Genomic DNA, 16,702 nt, shown 5'->3' on the forward strand with positions numbered 1-16,702 from the left:
CCAACAGGAGCCGAGAGGAATAGAAGTCTGACATTTGTTTATTTCAAGTTCTGCAAAGTCACAGGAGAGAGAACCCAACATGTAAATATGTACATTCATACACAGGGAAATAAACTGAATATATATAAATATCTTATAGATGAAATTAAACTAATAACATGCAGGGTGAGTGGTTTCCATGGAAAACATGTCAGCGTATTTACAGCACTGCTCCGTGGCCTCAGTGACACTTTAGTGAGAAGCGGTGAGTTCAGGTGAGTTCAGGTTATGTCAGGTTAGTGTAGGTTAGTGTAGGTTAGTTAAGGGTTAGGTCAGGTTAGTATTAAACAGGAAAAACAAACCGGTATATTGCCAGAACTGATCTGGAGCCAAAGGCCACATTCAGGAGAATCTAGGACAGAAGCACAGGAGGAAACATCCATCGCTTCCTGTGACGGACGCATGCAGACGCACGTTACACGTTCAGTTTGACGTCTCTGTACAATCCAGAGTAAAGGGAAAGTGTTTGTGACGCGGACGCCTCCGGGCCGAGAGGCGGCGCCGGGCCGAGAGGCGGCGCCGGGCACCGGTGCAGAACGTTCAACAGTCGTGATGCGAAGACAAAGAGCGTTAACGTGTTAGAAGAGACGCAGGAAGTCCTGGAGATATTCAGTCACAGCTTCCGTCGCCTCCCACACTCACAGTTTCATTATTATTATTATTATTATTATTATTCGCTTTCTGGCCGAGAATCAGACCAGATGTTGATCCCACACCAGAAGCTGCGCCACTGGAAACATCTGGATTAGAGTGGAACTAATGGAATGATTTGATACCTCGAGGGCACAAACTAATTTCAACACAACTTTCAAACAGCTGCTACAAAGTAAACAAATACAAATAGAAAATAGATTTGGAATCAAACAGAGGAGCTAAAGAATGGAGATAGAACATCTGTCTGCAGCTGGAGCTTCACTCCAGAGATTCACCTGATTCTCGGCAGGAAAACTGAACGTGTGAGTGTGTGAGTGTGTGTCAGCTGGTGAGTTGGTCCCTGTGACCTTTGACCTTTCCGCACAGGTTCATTAGTGTTTTCAGAAGCAGCAGTAACATCGGATTTCATCACATGTGACACTTTAAAAAGAAATAATGACACTTGTGGACATTGACCAGCGACAGAAACAACATCAGCCGACATCTGAGCTGGATTTCTTACAGTTTATTGCTCGATAATCGTTCTTCTCTTTCGTTCAGTCTCAATATTCAGATCAACCTTCGTTCTGTCAGATTCAGGTTTTTCACATTTCAGAGGTCAAAGTCTTAAAGTGACCGAACATTCGGTTCAGGAGGAAACAACTCGTCTGTTTGAAGTCAAACAACAACAGGTTCATTCATCGAAATGCTGATGAGACTCGAGAACTACGTATAAATTATATATATTAAAGTATTTTGGAACGAAACTCTGACGACAGAAGTCTCCACTCGACAGCAGACTAATTCAATTAAATAATAAAGTCCCAGTTGATATTTAGATTCAGAGTCACTTCACTTCTTAGGTTCATTTATCACTTGAATTTTCTAAACAATATATTAATCTAATTAAATCAATTTACTTTGATTTGGTCGTCTTGTTTTTCTAAATTTTCTACAAGTGGATTGAAAAATGGAAAAAGAAAATCCTTTTTTTTCCAGGTCTGAATTGTTTCAGAAAAATGACAAATTATTATTTAAATTACAAATAAAAATATAAAGATAAAGACTTCAGAGAGAAGTCAATTTTCTGCATTGAATTTAAAGTTCAACCCAGTTTTATTCAGATATTATATAATTTATAATATCATTTGAAGAGTTTATCAGTTTTAATTTTACATTTTTCAATCCAGATGAGAAATTAAACATTTTACAGATTCACTAATCTATCATTGATTATTCTAAATAAAAAGTAAAAGCTGATAAGTTTCCACAGACGTAATAACGTTGTTCTTTCCTTCACAAGTTTAGTTTCTAGAGTAAAAACTAATAACACTGATATTTCTGCTGGTTTTTGGCCCAAACTAATGAAACGTGATTATTCTTTTTAAATCATTGGCCCGCCAAATGATCAGTTCATACAAACGTGGATCTCACATCTCAGTCGGCCACATTTCAAAATAAAAGCTCTTCGTTAATCTTCAGGTGGACCCTTGATTTCTGCCTTTTAAAGACTTTTGTGCCACTTTCTTCACAAATTCATCATAAAAAATTGCTTCGGGTTTGATCCAGCGGTGAGAACGAGGCAGCGGTGGAGGGAGGAGACACACAGACTCATTCCAAGCTCTTTACATTCAATATACGATTATAAGGTTTGATGTGTCAAAGCAAAGAAATGGATTAAAAGGTTGTAAAAGGAATAAAAATACTGATTCTTTCTCTTCTTCCTCCTCTTTTAACTCACCTGACGGAGGCGAGACAACGTCAGGTCCGCTCGACGGAGGGAAACTGGGTTCATAGAGTCACTGTGATGTGACGTGAGGATGACGAGTCTTAAGGCTCAGGACTAACGGTGGCGTGGAGGTTCGTTCAGAAACATAATCATCCTGAAAAGGATCCAAACGGTGGGAAGACGTTCCAGAAGCCGGAGCCGTGACGACAGCAGCTCCTCGTCACGACCTCGACCTCTATCAGCAGCTGATGGAGAGAAGAGGAGGTTCGGGTTCCTGGTCCTGGAGAGAAGCTGCTGAAGGACCAGGAAGTGGGATCAGCTGGGGAAGCATCAGTAGGACGAGATGTCGGAGGAGCTGCTGCTGTTGCTGGTGGTCGTCTGGGCTCGTTTGATGTAGAGGTTCAGGAGCTTCATCTGTTGGAGACAGGAAGAAGGTCGGAGGTCACATTTAACTGGGATTCTCAGTGCAGTCAGATTACCCACAATCCTTCGGGAGATGTAACAGAAAGGAGCTCTCAGCTGTGGGACGGTACCTTGCTGCCGGTCAGCTGAGCCAGGTACGGCTTCAGCTCCTCGCCGATCACAGAGTAGATGGACACCAGGCAGAAGACGCTGGCCTTCCTCACGCTGCTCTCCGTGTTGTCGTAGCCCTGCGGACGACACGACTCGGTGAAACACGGCAGCGAACGCCGACTCTACGGGGAACACGTGAGAAAAGAGCACGCCTCACCTGCAGGAGTCCAGGTATGATGTCCGGCAGCAGCTGGTGCAGCGGCTCCTTGGTGATGCGTTCAATGGCCCTGGTCTGCATCTTGATGGCGGCCAGGTTGATGGGATAATCCGCCGTCTGCACGATGGGACACAGGACCTTGATGCACTGCTCCGGGGGGATGGACCCCGCCAGCGTGGACGCTGCCTCCTCCGCCGCCCGCACCACCTTCAACAGACGAGGGGTTAGAGTTAGAGGGAGCAGATGAGTGGGAGTCGCTCAGAGAGACGGATCCGAACCTCCTTGTGCGAGTCTTTGTGAGCCTCCAGCGTCTTCATGATGGTGAGCTCGGCGTAGTTCTTGAAGCGAGGGGCCTGGTTCCTCAGGATCTCCTTCAGGACTCTGAGCGCCAGGGCTCGGATGGTGTGCTGCGAGAGAGGAGTGAGGTCAGAGCGGCTCAGAGGACGGTTTACAATCACCAGGAGGAGTTCAGGTCTCACGTCTTTGTCTCCGAGCGTCTCCAGCAGCAGCAGCAGCATGGTCTTGAAGTGCTCGTCCCACACCACCAGGCTGTCCTCTCGGGCGACCTTCAGCAGCTCCAGCAGCGTGTGCCGGCGCTCCTCGGGGCCCCGCTCGCCGGCCTGGCCCTGGGACAGCTCCTTCAGCAGCTCGCCCACCAGCTCCAGCTGCTCGGCCGGTCCCGCTGGGGGTCAAAGGTCAACCACAGAGTTTAGAAACAAGCTGATCTTTGCTTTTTAACATCTGGACTCAAACATATCGTGTCTTTACCAGGGAAGGGTTTCGGGTTCTGGATCTTGTTTTCCACACATTCTTGTCGACGGCCTGTGAGAGAAAACACAAACTATAAAACACACAACACGACAAAGTGAAGGCGGAAACACAAACGTCCACCAGCTGAAGCCTGACCGTCTCTCAGCTGCTCCACGGCGTCCTCGTACAGCGCCTCCTTCAGGGCGGCTTTGTCCAGCGTGCTGATGCCGTCCGTGTAGTTGTACGGATTGTAGTCACGGAAACGCGGGCCGGCAAAGGATCGAGGCGAAGGCGTGTTCAGCACGGACGTCTTGTTGTCCAGAGCCGTGCGTCCGCCCTCCACCGGGTCGCCACCGAGCCGGGGGTCGGAGTCCGAGGACGCCCCGAATCCGGACTGAAGAGCCACAGAGAGAGAAGAGAGAAGCTAATTGGTTCATTGTCTCTCTCGTCTCTTTCCGTACATTAACCGTATAGATCAACCCCCGGCTCACCGTGCCGTCCCTCTTGCCGTCGCGCCTCAGCGGCTCCATCAGGTCCTCTTGGCTGCGGAAGCTGAAGTTCTGAATGGCCTCGGTGACGCCGCGCAGGGAACTGTAGATCTCCTCCGAGTTCAGGTTCTCGCTGTCGTACTCCAGCATGCTGGAGAGAGAGCGAGGGAGGAGAACACAAACACAGTTAGTAGGAGATCACATGAGAAGGTTCATCCTCAGAGGAAGTAGAATGGTTCTGGTTCTGAGGAGGATGTGGACGCTCTGACGTTCTGGTTCCTGAGAACCTTCTTCAAACTGATCCAGGATCACTTCATTCTATCATTTCTTTGTTAATCAGGACCAAAACATCTTTTGATACGGACTTAAAGGATCAGCTGGAATATGAAACTAGGTCCAGATGTTTCCTTGTGAAGGTTTGTGAGGGTCAAAGGTCGTCCTGGAGACAGGAAGTGGTTCACAAACGACACATCCTCCATGTTTGTTTTGTATCCGTGCACAGTCCAGCTCAGTATGGTGCACGTGCATGGCCTTGCATGTAGGCACAGTGACACAGGTGGAGGCAAACAGGTGAGTGACAGCACAGAGACACGTTCTCACCTGCTGACGCTTTAAGTTCAGAGACAAGGAAGCACGAGGAGGAACAGGAAGTGAACAACAGGAAGCGACAGTTTGAGCAGATGGAGGCAGCAGCGAAGCAGAAGTGAAGACAGACGAGTGTGAGTGAGTCCGAGGTTCCACAGTGCGTCCAGATGATTACTGTCCGACTGTGGAACCCCAGAGGAGGAGGAGGAGGAGGAGGAGGAGGTAAAAGGGGGCGGGGTTACCTGGGTGAGTAAGCTCGCCGCATGGCCTGGAGGGAGGAGTGGGCAGCGGGTGGAGGAAGAGGGGAAGAGGGGAAGGGTGGGGGGGGGAACTTGGAGAGACCGTCTGCGCTCCAACCCCACAACCGACTGCAGCCAGCCGGGGAGGAAGAGGAGGGCGAGGAAGAGGAAGAGGAAGAAGAGGAGGAGGAAGAAGAAGAGGAAGAGAGGAGAGATAGAAACATGAGGAAAGTGGGAATAAAAGAAGAAGCTCTGTTCTCAGTCGGTGTTAGTACGAGCAGTCAAACACTTTTGTTTTAATATCTTTTTATACCTCAGTTTATCTTCTACTTAAACCAGAGAAGTTGGTTCAGATGTTTGTGTGCATTGTTTTCCTGTGGGACTGAAGAAGCTGCAGCCAGTTGAAGCTTTGAATCTGAGGTTGTGAGTCTGAGTTGTGAGTCTGTGTTGTGTGAGAGTTTGTGTGAAGCACCTGGGGGAGAGTCCTCCGTGGGAGCAGTTGGTGGGCGAGGTCAGGGGACTGCTGCGGCTGCCGGGCTGACGAGGAGGAGGCCGGCCCATCGAGTTACTGGGAGACGCCTGCACACCCACAAAACACACAACTGGATTCACACACACACCACATCTGGAAATCACGTCATAAGATAACTCTGTGTGTGAGTGCGTTACCATGACGATGCCGCTGTGGGCGCTGGCGTTCCTCAGGTGGTTGTGCAGCAGCTTGGTCGTCCCGTCCTGGAAGGTTTTGGGCAGAGCTCCGAGCAGCATCGTGAACTCAGGAGTGTTCAACTCAAACAGAGCGATCAACACAACCTGGGCCGCCTGCACACACACACACAGACACACACACGGTCACATGATTTATCTCCACGACTTCCTCCCGTTTGGCCGCTGCTGTGAAATCAGAGAATTTGACCTGGAAAATCTCTATAACTGAATTATTTAAACAGCATTAGTATCGGATTCCGACGGTTGATCACTATAAGCAGTTTCCACTGTGATACACTGGGGGGAGTAATACAATAACTGCCCTTGTTCCTGAGACACAGGCTGATCACATCTCCATCTGAACACAGGATTAAAATCTAATCTCCAAAAGACGTCCTTGATTCTTATTAACGAACCAGAAGCTGGTTAATGATCAAAGTAAATCTCATGTTAAGAAGCACATCTGTTGCCGTGCACATGCAGATCGTTGGTTCGCCTCAAAAATAAAAAGTAAGTTAAGCAAAAGCTGGAAAATAAATGTGTCTGCTTCAAGTTTCTTCAGGAAAATTAAAACGTTTCTGAAAAAAAAGGAAAATCATGCAGAAACGTTTTGGAGAAGAAACTGAAGTTGTGTTCGGGATCAGTCGAGTTAATCGACGCCATCAGCAGCGGTTCATGCACAAGCCGACACATGTAAGTCCTCGACTCGCCATCGTCTCCATTTAACCACAGATCGCTTCCTTCGCTGAGCGAGTTGAGAGCAGTTAGAGTCGTAAAGCGTTCACACAGCTCGCCGCTCCTCGGCCGTTTCATTCTCTCTGTTAAACCGACAGAGCAGACGTTGGGCTCTGCAGAGCGGCGGCGGCGGCGGCGGCTCAGGCTCAGAGGGTTAGAGCGGGTTACGAGCCCCGGTCGTGCAGTTGGAGTTTCTACCTGCTTGCACCTCTCCTCCAGGTTACCCTCCCCAGGCAGAGAGGCCACCGTGCTGGGTCGGCCTGAGAACTCCTCCCCTGCCCAGTTGTGAAGGGTCTGGGGGTTTGGTGGGCGAGAAATGGCAATTGGAACAAAACGTGGAAACAAAACAAAAAAACTAAACTTAGCAAACAAAGGAACACAGATTGAAGACATTGAAAAGGTGACAGAAGGGGGGGAAGGTGTGTTCTGGAGTTTGCTCTGGAGCTGCACGCCGTCCCGACCTCCTACCTTGCGGACGTCGGAGCTCTTGGGCTCGGTGGTCCAGGTGATGATGCGTGAGACGGCGAGGCGCGTCTCGCTGGAGTTGACGAAGTCGGACGGGTCCATCTGGCGAGCCAGAGCCTCGATGTAGCGCAGGATGGCCACCTTCACTTTCAGGTTGGGCGTCTGCGTCTGATCCACGATGAAACGCATCAGGATGTTGAACTGCTGCTCGTACGGGAACGACTCTCTGCGAGGAGACGGACAAACGTAAAGAGACACAGGAAGTATAAGACAGCGTGGAGACACAAAACCCTGAGAGTGAAACCAGAGAGGAGCAGAAGAGTTTTTATAAATGAATCCTGAAAGCCGAGTCTGACCTGGTGATGTCCAGAGCCTTCTGGACTTTGGCCTGGACGGAGCCCAGGAGGTCGGCGCCCATCTTCTTCAGCAGCTGGGTGAGCAGGACGAAGAGCCAGTCCTGCAGGTCGTCCCTGTGCAGCACGATGAAGTCCACCAGCGTCTCCAGGAACATGCTGAAGACCTGGGACGCACAGAGGGACGATGGGAAGGAGACGTGAGACAGGTGGACGAGAGGAGAGAGGGAAGGAAACAAGACAACGAAAGAACAAAGAGGTTTTTGTTCTTCACGGTGTTTGTTTGGGACAAAGCAGCAGAAGGTGAGTAACACTTACTCTCTGGTGTTAGAGTCCGCAGCAGCGACCAGGCATGCAACAGAAAAACACACGGTTAGTTCGTCCGTTAGTTCTGACGTGAGAACGTACGTAACATAAAGTGTGAGATTATCTTGAGGATTATTCATCAGTGTGGAGACGTTTCCCTCCAGCGTCTGGCTGCTGCCTGACGGGAGCACACAGCTGGATCTCACCTTACTGTGAGGGTCTGCAAACATCCTGGTGAAGATCTCACAGAGTCTCTTCAGCTCCACGCGGCTGCCGGACACAAACCACAACCACGGTCAATCGTCAACAGAACTCCTAATTGATGTTTCTTTTTGCCACTTAAGGTTCCGCCGTGTTCCCACCTGAGCATCCTCTGGCTCTTGAGGAGGTTCTGCAGTCCCAGCAGCCCCTCCTTCCTCTCCGACCAGTTGGCGCTGGCGCAGTGGTTCAGCACCTCCGCCACGTCCTCCGTCTGACGCAGGTAGTGCGGCCCCACGCCGCCGTTGCGCGAGCTGTACGAGCGCTCCGAGCAGGCGCTGGAGGCGTCGCTGTTGGCGTCGTCGTCCGAGTACATGCCCGGCGACTCGAAGCGCCGCCGCACCGGCCTCCGCTGATTGAGAGGAGAGGAGAGAGTGAGGCGTCGCACACAAAACTGGAAAGTGACGTCAGCGTGTGAGACATGCGAGCTACAACCAGAGGCTTTAACATGCAGCTACAGACACGTGCGGGTTACACATCACGAGATGAGGTCACAAAGTCTGGAAACACTTTCACGTGCACTAGACTAACAGCCGTGTTCACAGCTTCAGTCTGAAACTCTGTTTGCTGAGTTTAAAGCTCATGCTCTACATGCAGGGAGAGGACGAGTCCAGATTAATGTACCTTACTCCTGGAGTCGCCTAAGAGCTGGAATTAACAGAGGAAATACATCAACACCATCAGTCAACACATCGTTTCTATTTCTTTGTTCCTTAAAAATAGGGTTTAATCCTTACCAGCGCGTCTGCAACCGCCGCCTCCACCTCGGTGCCGGTGTTGAGGATTCTCATGGCGTCGACCGAGGCCGAGATCCGAGCCTGATGGGACAGGCGGTCTGAGAAGAGGAAAGACACACATGAGCAAGTGAGGACGAGAGAAACAAGAGGAGGAAACTCAACGGTGAAGATGTGAAGCGGCAACATGGCAACAGGAAGTTTATCAGGCCCAGGACCAATGGGTGAAGAGAGTCCTGGGCCTGTCTTACTGGATCTAATCTTAATTCATTACCGGGTTTGGTCTTAAATCAACAGTTTGAGTTTCAGAGACCAGGAGCTTTGGAGAACAAGTTGCATCATGTTGCTTGAAAAGTAAAATTACTATGCAGATGAAAAGTAAACTGAGTTAAACAATCAAAAGTAATCATCAAACAATGAGGATGTAAAACTCAAAGTTCAGCCAGAAGATCAACTAAATCAAATATTTAAAATCAGGCAAAAAGCTGCAAATTAAAGATCAGGATGCAAATATTTCATCTTCACAATAAAAACTATTTTCATTCTTTCTACAAACCGTCGCAGCAACTTAATATTTGATAACTGTGAAAAGCAGGCTGATGAGGTGTCGCCCCCTGCAGGCGAGTGAAATAAGTAAGAAACAACCAACACCAAGTCGTGTGATTTCCACCAGTTAACAACGTGAACGCTTTAAGAGCCACGGGAAAAAAGCCTCAACAGCATTTGTCTGGTGGTTGTTTCCCACTCGAGGTCGATGAGGTCATGCGTGAAGAAGCAGACGACTCCGTCAGCCAGATCCACGGAGACAAAGTGAATCAGTGCTTCTGATTCCTTTGCTTCCGTCTGGCAGACGGAGCGAACCTGCTCCCGAGGACGTCACCTGAGTAGCACTCTGCCGAGGACAGAGCGCTGGTCGAGCGGGAGTGACGGCGAGTCGCTGGAGGGAGGAAACACGACTGTTGTTAGAACGATACAGACACGAGCTGATGACTCCAACACTGATCTGAGACCATTAGTAGAACAGAGCGTTAAAACAGAGCAGGTGGAGAAACGTGCAGGAAGAACATGGATCCGGGGTTTGGTTTTCACTACAGTCTGTGGCGTGGGCGCCGGCGTTTAACATTTCATTCATCAGTTGATTCGAGGTGAAGCCACAGAATTTGTGATGATGATGAAGAGGAGAATTAAAAACTATTTAATGTGTCAGCGTCTCTTCACCAGACTTATGGCGAGATACGATCGATCAAGGGCGATGCAAGAATGATTACTTTAATAATAATTCTGATTCCTACGTTAGATAAACATCAGCTCGACACATCTGTCTCAGATTCCAGATGTTGTTCTCTCCTCTGCTGGAGCAGGAGGTGGTGGTGGGGGCGTCAGGACCATACTCACCCAGGGGGGAGAAACCCCGGGCGGGGCTGGTGTCGCGGCTGCTCTCGCGACTGGTTTCGCGGCTGCAGCCCTGACTCATGCTCGGTCGGGGGATTCGACTCCGGGCTGGAGGGTGAGACAGACAGACAGACAGATGGACAGACAGACAGACAGACGGACAGACAGACAGACAGCAGTGCAGGGGACAGTTTAGCTCGTAGCACATCCAGCTCTGCAGAGACATTAGTCAGGAGGCGGGACAAGAGGGAGAGTACGACTCCGGCTGGCGGCAGGTTAGTGCGAGCAGCAGGAACCAGGATGTTAACGTGTGAGGTGAGCGTGTGAAGTCGTCCTCGGGGAGAAACCACCACTAAGGAGGAGTTAGACCAGTCCGCCCTTCTTCTCCAGATGCTATTAAATCTACAGATGTGTCAGGAAGTCTGACACTACATCGGAAAAGAGGATCTGCTGGATTGAACCATCTTTAATTTTAAAAGAGTTTTCCTCTGAGTCGTTAAAATATCCTGACAAGATCTAGTTAATCTGTTTTTTAATTATAAACAGTGAAACTGAACAGCAGCGTCATCAAACACTTATATATGTTTAAATATGTGAATCAGCTCAAACAAGTAGTTTTACTTAATATTTACATTACAGTGATATTACAACTTCCATTAATTCTGTTTCAGCTGCTCCTTTGATTAAAGCTTCAGTTCTTTGAGTTCAACTGAAATCATTTTACTTTATTACTCGATTCACCTGCTGATTTAATGTTCGTTCATTTCTGCTGTCGCCTGAAACTCCTAATCTACAGCTTCGCTTCCTTCAGGTGCTTCAACTTCTCTAAAAGTTAGAGGACGTTGAGATCGGTTTGAAATGTTTCCCTGTTCTAGTATTTCCCTTCCACGTCCTCACCCATGGCTGATCTGGTGGGGCTGGTCTCTCGGCTGCAGCCCTGGCTGCGGTGACCTCGGGGGCGACTCTTGTCGGTCAGACTGCCGGAGGTGCTGTTGGCGGCGGCCGAGCCCATCGCCGGTCTCGGGATTCTGCCGTAGCCGGAGCTCAGGAGTCGACCCGGGGAACCTGAGCGACTGCCGGCTGGGACGCAGAGGAAGATACTTCAGATTTACAGAGCGAGGACAGAATATAGACATTTAAAAAGACACGAGAGGCAGAAGAGACTCACGCTGGGACTGTGAGACGACCTTCCCTCGGCTCCGCCCGCGGCTGTCTGTCACAGACGGACCGTTTCCTGAACTCGTCCTGCGGGTTCGAACTCGACCTGAAGAGGTGAGGGGGGACACACTGAATATGAAGGCGGCTGCTGCTGGTTCAGGATCTACACTTTCCACACTTCTGTCATGCAGCAACACGAGAGTGAAACTGAGACCGAAAGATATGAGACGAGGGACAGACGCAGACGAAAGACAGAAACCCCGTCACTGACTGAAAGACCTGAGATATATAACATTAAATCCTGACTGAAGTTGAAGGAGGACTTTCTTGATCCAGACGGTTCAGTAAGTTTCTCCTGTCGTCTGTTAAACTGACGACTTCTCTCCAACGACTTGTTTTCTCCGTCTTTAACCAGCAGTGGTACAGAGATGGACAGAGACGTCACGGTAACACCATGCGTAGACAGTCCATGCACTGATGAGGGGATCAAAACACAGCAGGGGGCCACGGGTCATTCCCCACACAGCTTACCGTCTGCATTAACAGACCACGAGTCGTCTGACAGGGGGGCGAGCCCGGGAGAGACACAACAAGGGTTAGGGGTCAGGGGTCAAGAGGTTAGTCTGCAGGTATGTTTGAGGAAGAGGGGAGACGGGGTCGTAACTCTGACTTCCTGCTTCAGGCGGTGGACGTGTCACCTGATATTTGGATAAAGACGAGACTCCACTGCACAAACATCCCAGTGATTATATAAACTGTCCCTCGTGTAAATAATAAATCAAATAATAATCAATTAAATGACATGAGCCCGGTCATGAGGTCGCTGCACAGAATCCTTTCAAACAAGTTAGATATTTACCAAAAGGATGTTTTTGTGGAAAATAGTGATTAATTTAAAACACAACTTACCCAGAGAAGCGTAGGACCCGGGGGGGAGGGCCGAGGCCGAGCTGAAGGGAGAAGAGGACGACGGTACTGCGGTCATCCTGGTGCGAGCCGTAGCGCTGGCGGCGGCGTTGACGTCCACGTCGCTGCGAGAGCGTTGCAGTCCGGGAGAGGCAGCTGCGGCCGGCGTCCTGGAGGAGTGGGACGGTTTGGCTGAAAGACGAAAGACGATGAAGTCAGAAAAACACGTGAAAGAGAAAACGTGTTCACATTTATTATGATGTTAATGAATTAAGAGTGTTTACATCTATTTGTGCTGCTTCCAACGCTGCTTTTTACAGGCAGAGGTCGACTGTGGAGACAGAAATCAAATAACAACACGAACATTTGAGACTTTTTTCGATGTTTTAAGAGCCTGAATTACAGAGAACATTTGACTAGTTATGACTAGTTGAAGTGGTTTCATCAGATCAGGAGCAAAACCCCTGATGATTGATGATGATTGACACCACGTGGGCTGTGGAACCTTCTCTTGTTTCCCTGCGGATCAATAAACCAATGGACCAGAGAAGAGGAGGAGCAGCTTTCTCACTTGAGGCTCTCCTGAGAGGAGGAGGAGGAGCGGTCGGAGGCGGGCTGCGACATGGGGCTGTCTCCGCTCCTCAGGTGAGCCTGCAGAGCTTTCTGATAGGACGACTCCAGGCCCTGGAAGAGCTGCTCCGCCTCCCGGCTGAAGTGACCGTGGAACGACCAGTAACACCTGAGAAACATGAAAACAAGACTCAGGAGGAGTTCGGTTACTGCACAGCTGCAGCTTCATGAACGGAGATAAGAGCGACTCTACATCAGTGTCAGAGTGTGACTTACTTTCTAGCCCCAGAGCGAGCCTCGGCGTCGGCATCGTGGATCCCTTTCTTTAACGTCTCCATCAGAACGGTTCCATGTCTGCAGGAGGAGGAGGGAACATGACTCTTTACTGACCCCTGTGGGCAGCTCGCAGCTGTACAGGCTCGAGTGCTGCGTTCAGGTGAAAACGATTTACATCAATTTCTGTGTCAACCAACTAATAATTGATTGTTTGAGCCAATTAAAAAGGTTTGATGTCAGTTTATCGCTGATTAAATTCATACAAACTGTCACGAAACTTTAAATTTATTTTCCTTTAACACACATTTCTCATTGGCTGATGATGCAATTTGTCTTTTTATTTTTATCTGTATTGAGACGAGTCTCAGACCGACGCCCGGCGCCTGATCGATGAGACCCAGAGAGCCCCGGTACTGGGGGTCAGCTCGGGTTTCTCCCAGGCGGCAGGAAGCAGCCAGGCGGAAACACAATGAGCCTATTGGAGGCGGACAGAGATTCCCCTGGCATCGCCATGGAAACTGCTGAGACAGACCTTGATCAGGCCGGTGTCACATTTCCTCAGGCAGCAGCGTTTAGTACTTTGGACCATTTACAACTGCCTGTATTTCATTCCAGCTGATAGTCACCTCTCCAAGGAGCTCGTGTGCCACTCCTGCAGCAGCAGGTCCAGGAACTCGAAGCAGCGTCTGGAGGCAAAACACATTCATTTCAAGCTTTTCACTGCGTTTTCAAACCTCAGAGACAAACTGAATAGAGACTAAATAAATAAATGATGATGATAAAAAGCTGCTTGAGACATTTATAATGAAGCTGAAACTCAAACCCTCAAAACAGAATGATACAGAAGAAATAGAAGAAATAAAGTAAACCACGTGAAAGTCTGACCTTCGGATCGCCACAGATTTGGAGAGACAGTTGCTGGTGATGATGGGGATGAGTCGTGGGTAATGAGTGTGCTGCAAAACACAAGAAACTGGAGTCAACATCTATTTCAAATCTTCTTGTTTAACATAAATCAAAAGGTCAAACACTGTTTTTGTGTCAAATTAATTGTTAGAGGTGATCTCCTCCGACATGTTTAAACATCAGTAATCGTCGACTTCACCACAGAGCGAGGAAACCTCTGACGTCTGCGAGACGCTGCCACGTACTCTGAGGATGAGGCGGACGGCGGCTATGCCGGAGGTGGCCATGATCTTGGCACTGTTGGGGACCAGGTTGAGGAGAATGGGCATCACGGCCTCTGCAGCGTGGTCGAATCGGCTGCCGAGCACCAGCGACAGGTGACTGAGGACAGAGGAGACACAGAACCAGCAGATCATCACTTCTTCTGCATCGTTACATGACCTGGTTCGGTTTTTAAACTCCTTCAGTTGTTGTTCTGACCGTTACGGGGATATTCAGAACTACATGAGGATGTTCTCTTACCCCAGTGTGATGCAGGCCTCTCTCACCACCTGGGAGCGGAGGTCCTTGGCGGACAGCTTGAACGCCGCCTCCGTGAGACGCAGCTGCTGCAGGAACCCGTCAAACTCTGGAGCGCCGGCGAGGAGCAGCGAGCGCACCTTCTTCAGCTGGAGCAGAAGAAAGTCAACGTTTTCTTCTCTGACACGTTAAACTAGGCTGAGAGAAAAGGTGAGGACGTCTTACCGCCGCCACTCTGAGCTCCCAGTCCTTCTTGTCGTCTGACAGCACGTCTCGAATCTTCGTCATGGCCTCGTCCACCTCCCTGTTGGAGTAGATCTGGTGCAGGGCGGGAAAACGGACAAAGACGAGAAAGAGAAGCAGAGTAAACAACTGAATAACATAATAAAACATGAATATGATAAAGATGAGGAATAAAGTGAAGAACGGCGCGTTACCTGCACCGTGGGAACATCTTCGAAGGCCTGGATGATGTAGTCCTCGTCCACGGCTCCGGCTGCAGAGGCGTCCCTCCCTGACAACAAGGACCACGGATTCAAAACCAGAAGATACATTTAAAACTTCAAAACCTTTGGGACAATGTGTTTTTAATAAGAAGTGACACTGAAATCAAACTAATCTAATAAAGACGCCGCTCGACAATAATGAGTCACCTCAGGTCTCAGCTACAACGCACGGTCAGTAAATAGAAATAAATCTGTTTATAAACCAACAAAGCTTCAGAGGTTTACTTCTTCACTTAATGAATTACATTATCTCACGCTAAATTAAATCTGCTTATTGAGAACAGGGAGAAATCAAATGGAAGATTAAAGAGAGTTTGAACGTGTAGAACGTGAGTCGGTGCTGGTTCTGACCTGCAGACTTGGCGCTGGAGGCGGATGGCGGGCGTCGGAATGACCCCATGCTCACCGTCTTCTTCCCAGACTGCGACGCTCCTTTGGACGAGGACGAGGAGCGGCCGGCGTCCACCGAGTCATCTTCCTCAAAGTTTTTGTCTGGAGGCAGAGAGACAAGAGGGTTTGGGATCAACACGGCTCAACAAGGAGCCTCCACAAAGAGAACGCCAGCGCTGGGCGTCGGAGCGACGGGCGCACTCCGACGTTCAGCTGCGTCGGACGACATAACTCACATTCCTACATCACCAACAAGCTCCCGATGGCGAGGAGGGTGAAGGTCAGAGACCACAGACGTGACAATAGCTTCTGTGTTTCCAACAAGAGTCCAAAGGGACCGAGGCAGAGGAGGAATCATTTAGCTTCTTCTTCCTCTGCTGTGGATTAAACTAATGTGACTGTTGATCAAACCTCAGAGTATTTATACACTCTGCTCTAATTATATAAAACGTGTGGCTGCAATAATAATGTGGACAAAACGATCATGAACTGATTTCAATGCTGGATGAAGAAATAAATAACAGTAAAACAGACAAAGGCCGAGCCCTGAACGACAGAGACACGTGAGCCCCCCCTGCACGACGAGTAATCAATCCTCTTTCATTATTCAGAGACTCACACACACAGACACACACCCACAGACACACACACCCACCCACAGACACACATCAGTCATGTGCCATCAGGTTGCAGTTTCCCCTCAGTGCAGAATCACAGCGCTGTGCAACACCTCAATATCAACACAAGGAGGCTGAGGAGAAAACACAACTCACCTGAAGTTCAACACACAAACACAACACACAAACATTGAAACACATCCAAGTTTCAAAATGAGCTGTTTCTGGAACCATCATGTGGCCGAGATCCTGTTTGTGGATCAATGGCTGCTCTCCGGAGACTGGAGTCACCGTCAGTAGTGTTTCATAAGAGGAAAGAGAAACCAGGTCGTCCTCAGAAGGACAAATTATTCATGAGCGTTCCTATTGAGTCGAAAACCACAGTTTATAACCAAGATATTCAGCTCCACACAAACGATAATGGTTGAAATGATTTATCTAAATGATGAAGTGGCAGCGCTGCATCTTAGGCCTGTTAAACCCTGAAGTGCAGCAGGTTTAAAATCGACAGCTTCATCTTTCATGAAGTAAACAGACTGAAACTCTGTAAGTCAGCAGATTCAGAACTTGAGCTTCATCCTCAAACTCCACAGGAGACACTACGTCCTGTTTCACTGAGAGCCGGCCGGGAACCATCCTGCTGTGTTTACACTCCAGACAACCAGGACGCACTTCTCCTGGTTTACAGCCTTCGTCACACCCTCCTCCTC

At 49.2% G+C, this 16,702-nt stretch overlaps 1 protein-coding gene across 16 annotated transcripts in view; it reads right to left on the minus strand.

Annotated features, from left to right (window-relative positions):
• Window positions 1–20: 20 nt before the first annotated feature.
• LOC118103304 (CLIP-associating protein 1-B) overlaps window positions 21–16,702 on the minus strand; it is a 27,224-nt gene continuing 10,542 nt past the window's right edge. For 2 of the 16 annotated variants that reach the window (XM_035150078.2, XM_035150096.2), the window contains 33 exons: window positions 15,337–15,477; window positions 14,917–14,993; window positions 14,705–14,797; window positions 14,483–14,628; window positions 14,206–14,341; window positions 13,940–14,010; window positions 13,681–13,740; window positions 13,055–13,132; window positions 12,780–12,947; window positions 12,493–12,539; window positions 12,212–12,400; window positions 11,313–11,408; window positions 11,042–11,224; window positions 10,148–10,252; window positions 9,633–9,689; window positions 8,756–8,853; window positions 8,643–8,666; window positions 8,123–8,370; window positions 7,967–8,030; window positions 7,773–7,775; window positions 7,458–7,621; window positions 7,105–7,327; window positions 6,835–6,930; window positions 5,863–6,015; window positions 5,666–5,772; window positions 4,373–4,520; window positions 4,038–4,275; window positions 3,900–3,953; window positions 3,611–3,813; window positions 3,410–3,538; window positions 3,132–3,338; window positions 2,935–3,051; window positions 21–2,815 (listed from right to left, as the gene is read on the minus strand). In XM_035150078.2, the coding sequence (XP_035005969.2) occupies window positions 2,732–2,815; window positions 2,935–3,051; window positions 3,132–3,338; window positions 3,410–3,538; window positions 3,611–3,813; window positions 3,900–3,953; window positions 4,038–4,275; window positions 4,373–4,520; window positions 5,666–5,772; window positions 5,863–6,015; window positions 6,835–6,930; window positions 7,105–7,327; window positions 7,458–7,621; window positions 7,773–7,775; window positions 7,967–8,030; window positions 8,123–8,370; window positions 8,643–8,666; window positions 8,756–8,853; window positions 9,633–9,689; window positions 10,148–10,252; window positions 11,042–11,224; window positions 11,313–11,408; window positions 12,212–12,400; window positions 12,493–12,539; window positions 12,780–12,947; window positions 13,055–13,132; window positions 13,681–13,740; window positions 13,940–14,010; window positions 14,206–14,341; window positions 14,483–14,628; window positions 14,705–14,797; window positions 14,917–14,993; window positions 15,337–15,477 (4,007 nt within the window). In that variant the 3' untranslated portion in view covers window positions 21–2,731. The remainder of the gene's footprint in view (window positions 2,816–2,934; window positions 3,052–3,131; window positions 3,339–3,409; window positions 3,539–3,610; window positions 3,814–3,899; window positions 3,954–4,037; window positions 4,276–4,372; window positions 4,521–5,665; window positions 5,773–5,862; window positions 6,016–6,834; window positions 6,931–7,104; window positions 7,328–7,457; window positions 7,622–7,772; window positions 7,776–7,966; window positions 8,031–8,122; window positions 8,371–8,642; window positions 8,667–8,755; window positions 8,854–9,632; window positions 9,690–10,147; window positions 10,253–11,041; window positions 11,225–11,312; window positions 11,409–12,211; window positions 12,401–12,492; window positions 12,540–12,779; window positions 12,948–13,054; window positions 13,133–13,680; window positions 13,741–13,939; window positions 14,011–14,205; window positions 14,342–14,482; window positions 14,629–14,704; window positions 14,798–14,916; window positions 14,994–15,336; window positions 15,478–16,702) is intronic. The other 14 variants (XM_035150082.2, XM_035150080.2, XM_035150079.2 and 11 more) reach the window with 14 other exon arrangements.

The sequence above is a fragment of the Hippoglossus stenolepis genome, chromosome 24, assembly GCF_022539355.2.
Source record: "Hippoglossus stenolepis isolate QCI-W04-F060 chromosome 24, HSTE1.2, whole genome shotgun sequence".
Lineage (NCBI taxonomy): Eukaryota > Metazoa > Chordata > Actinopteri > Pleuronectiformes > Pleuronectidae > Hippoglossus > Hippoglossus stenolepis.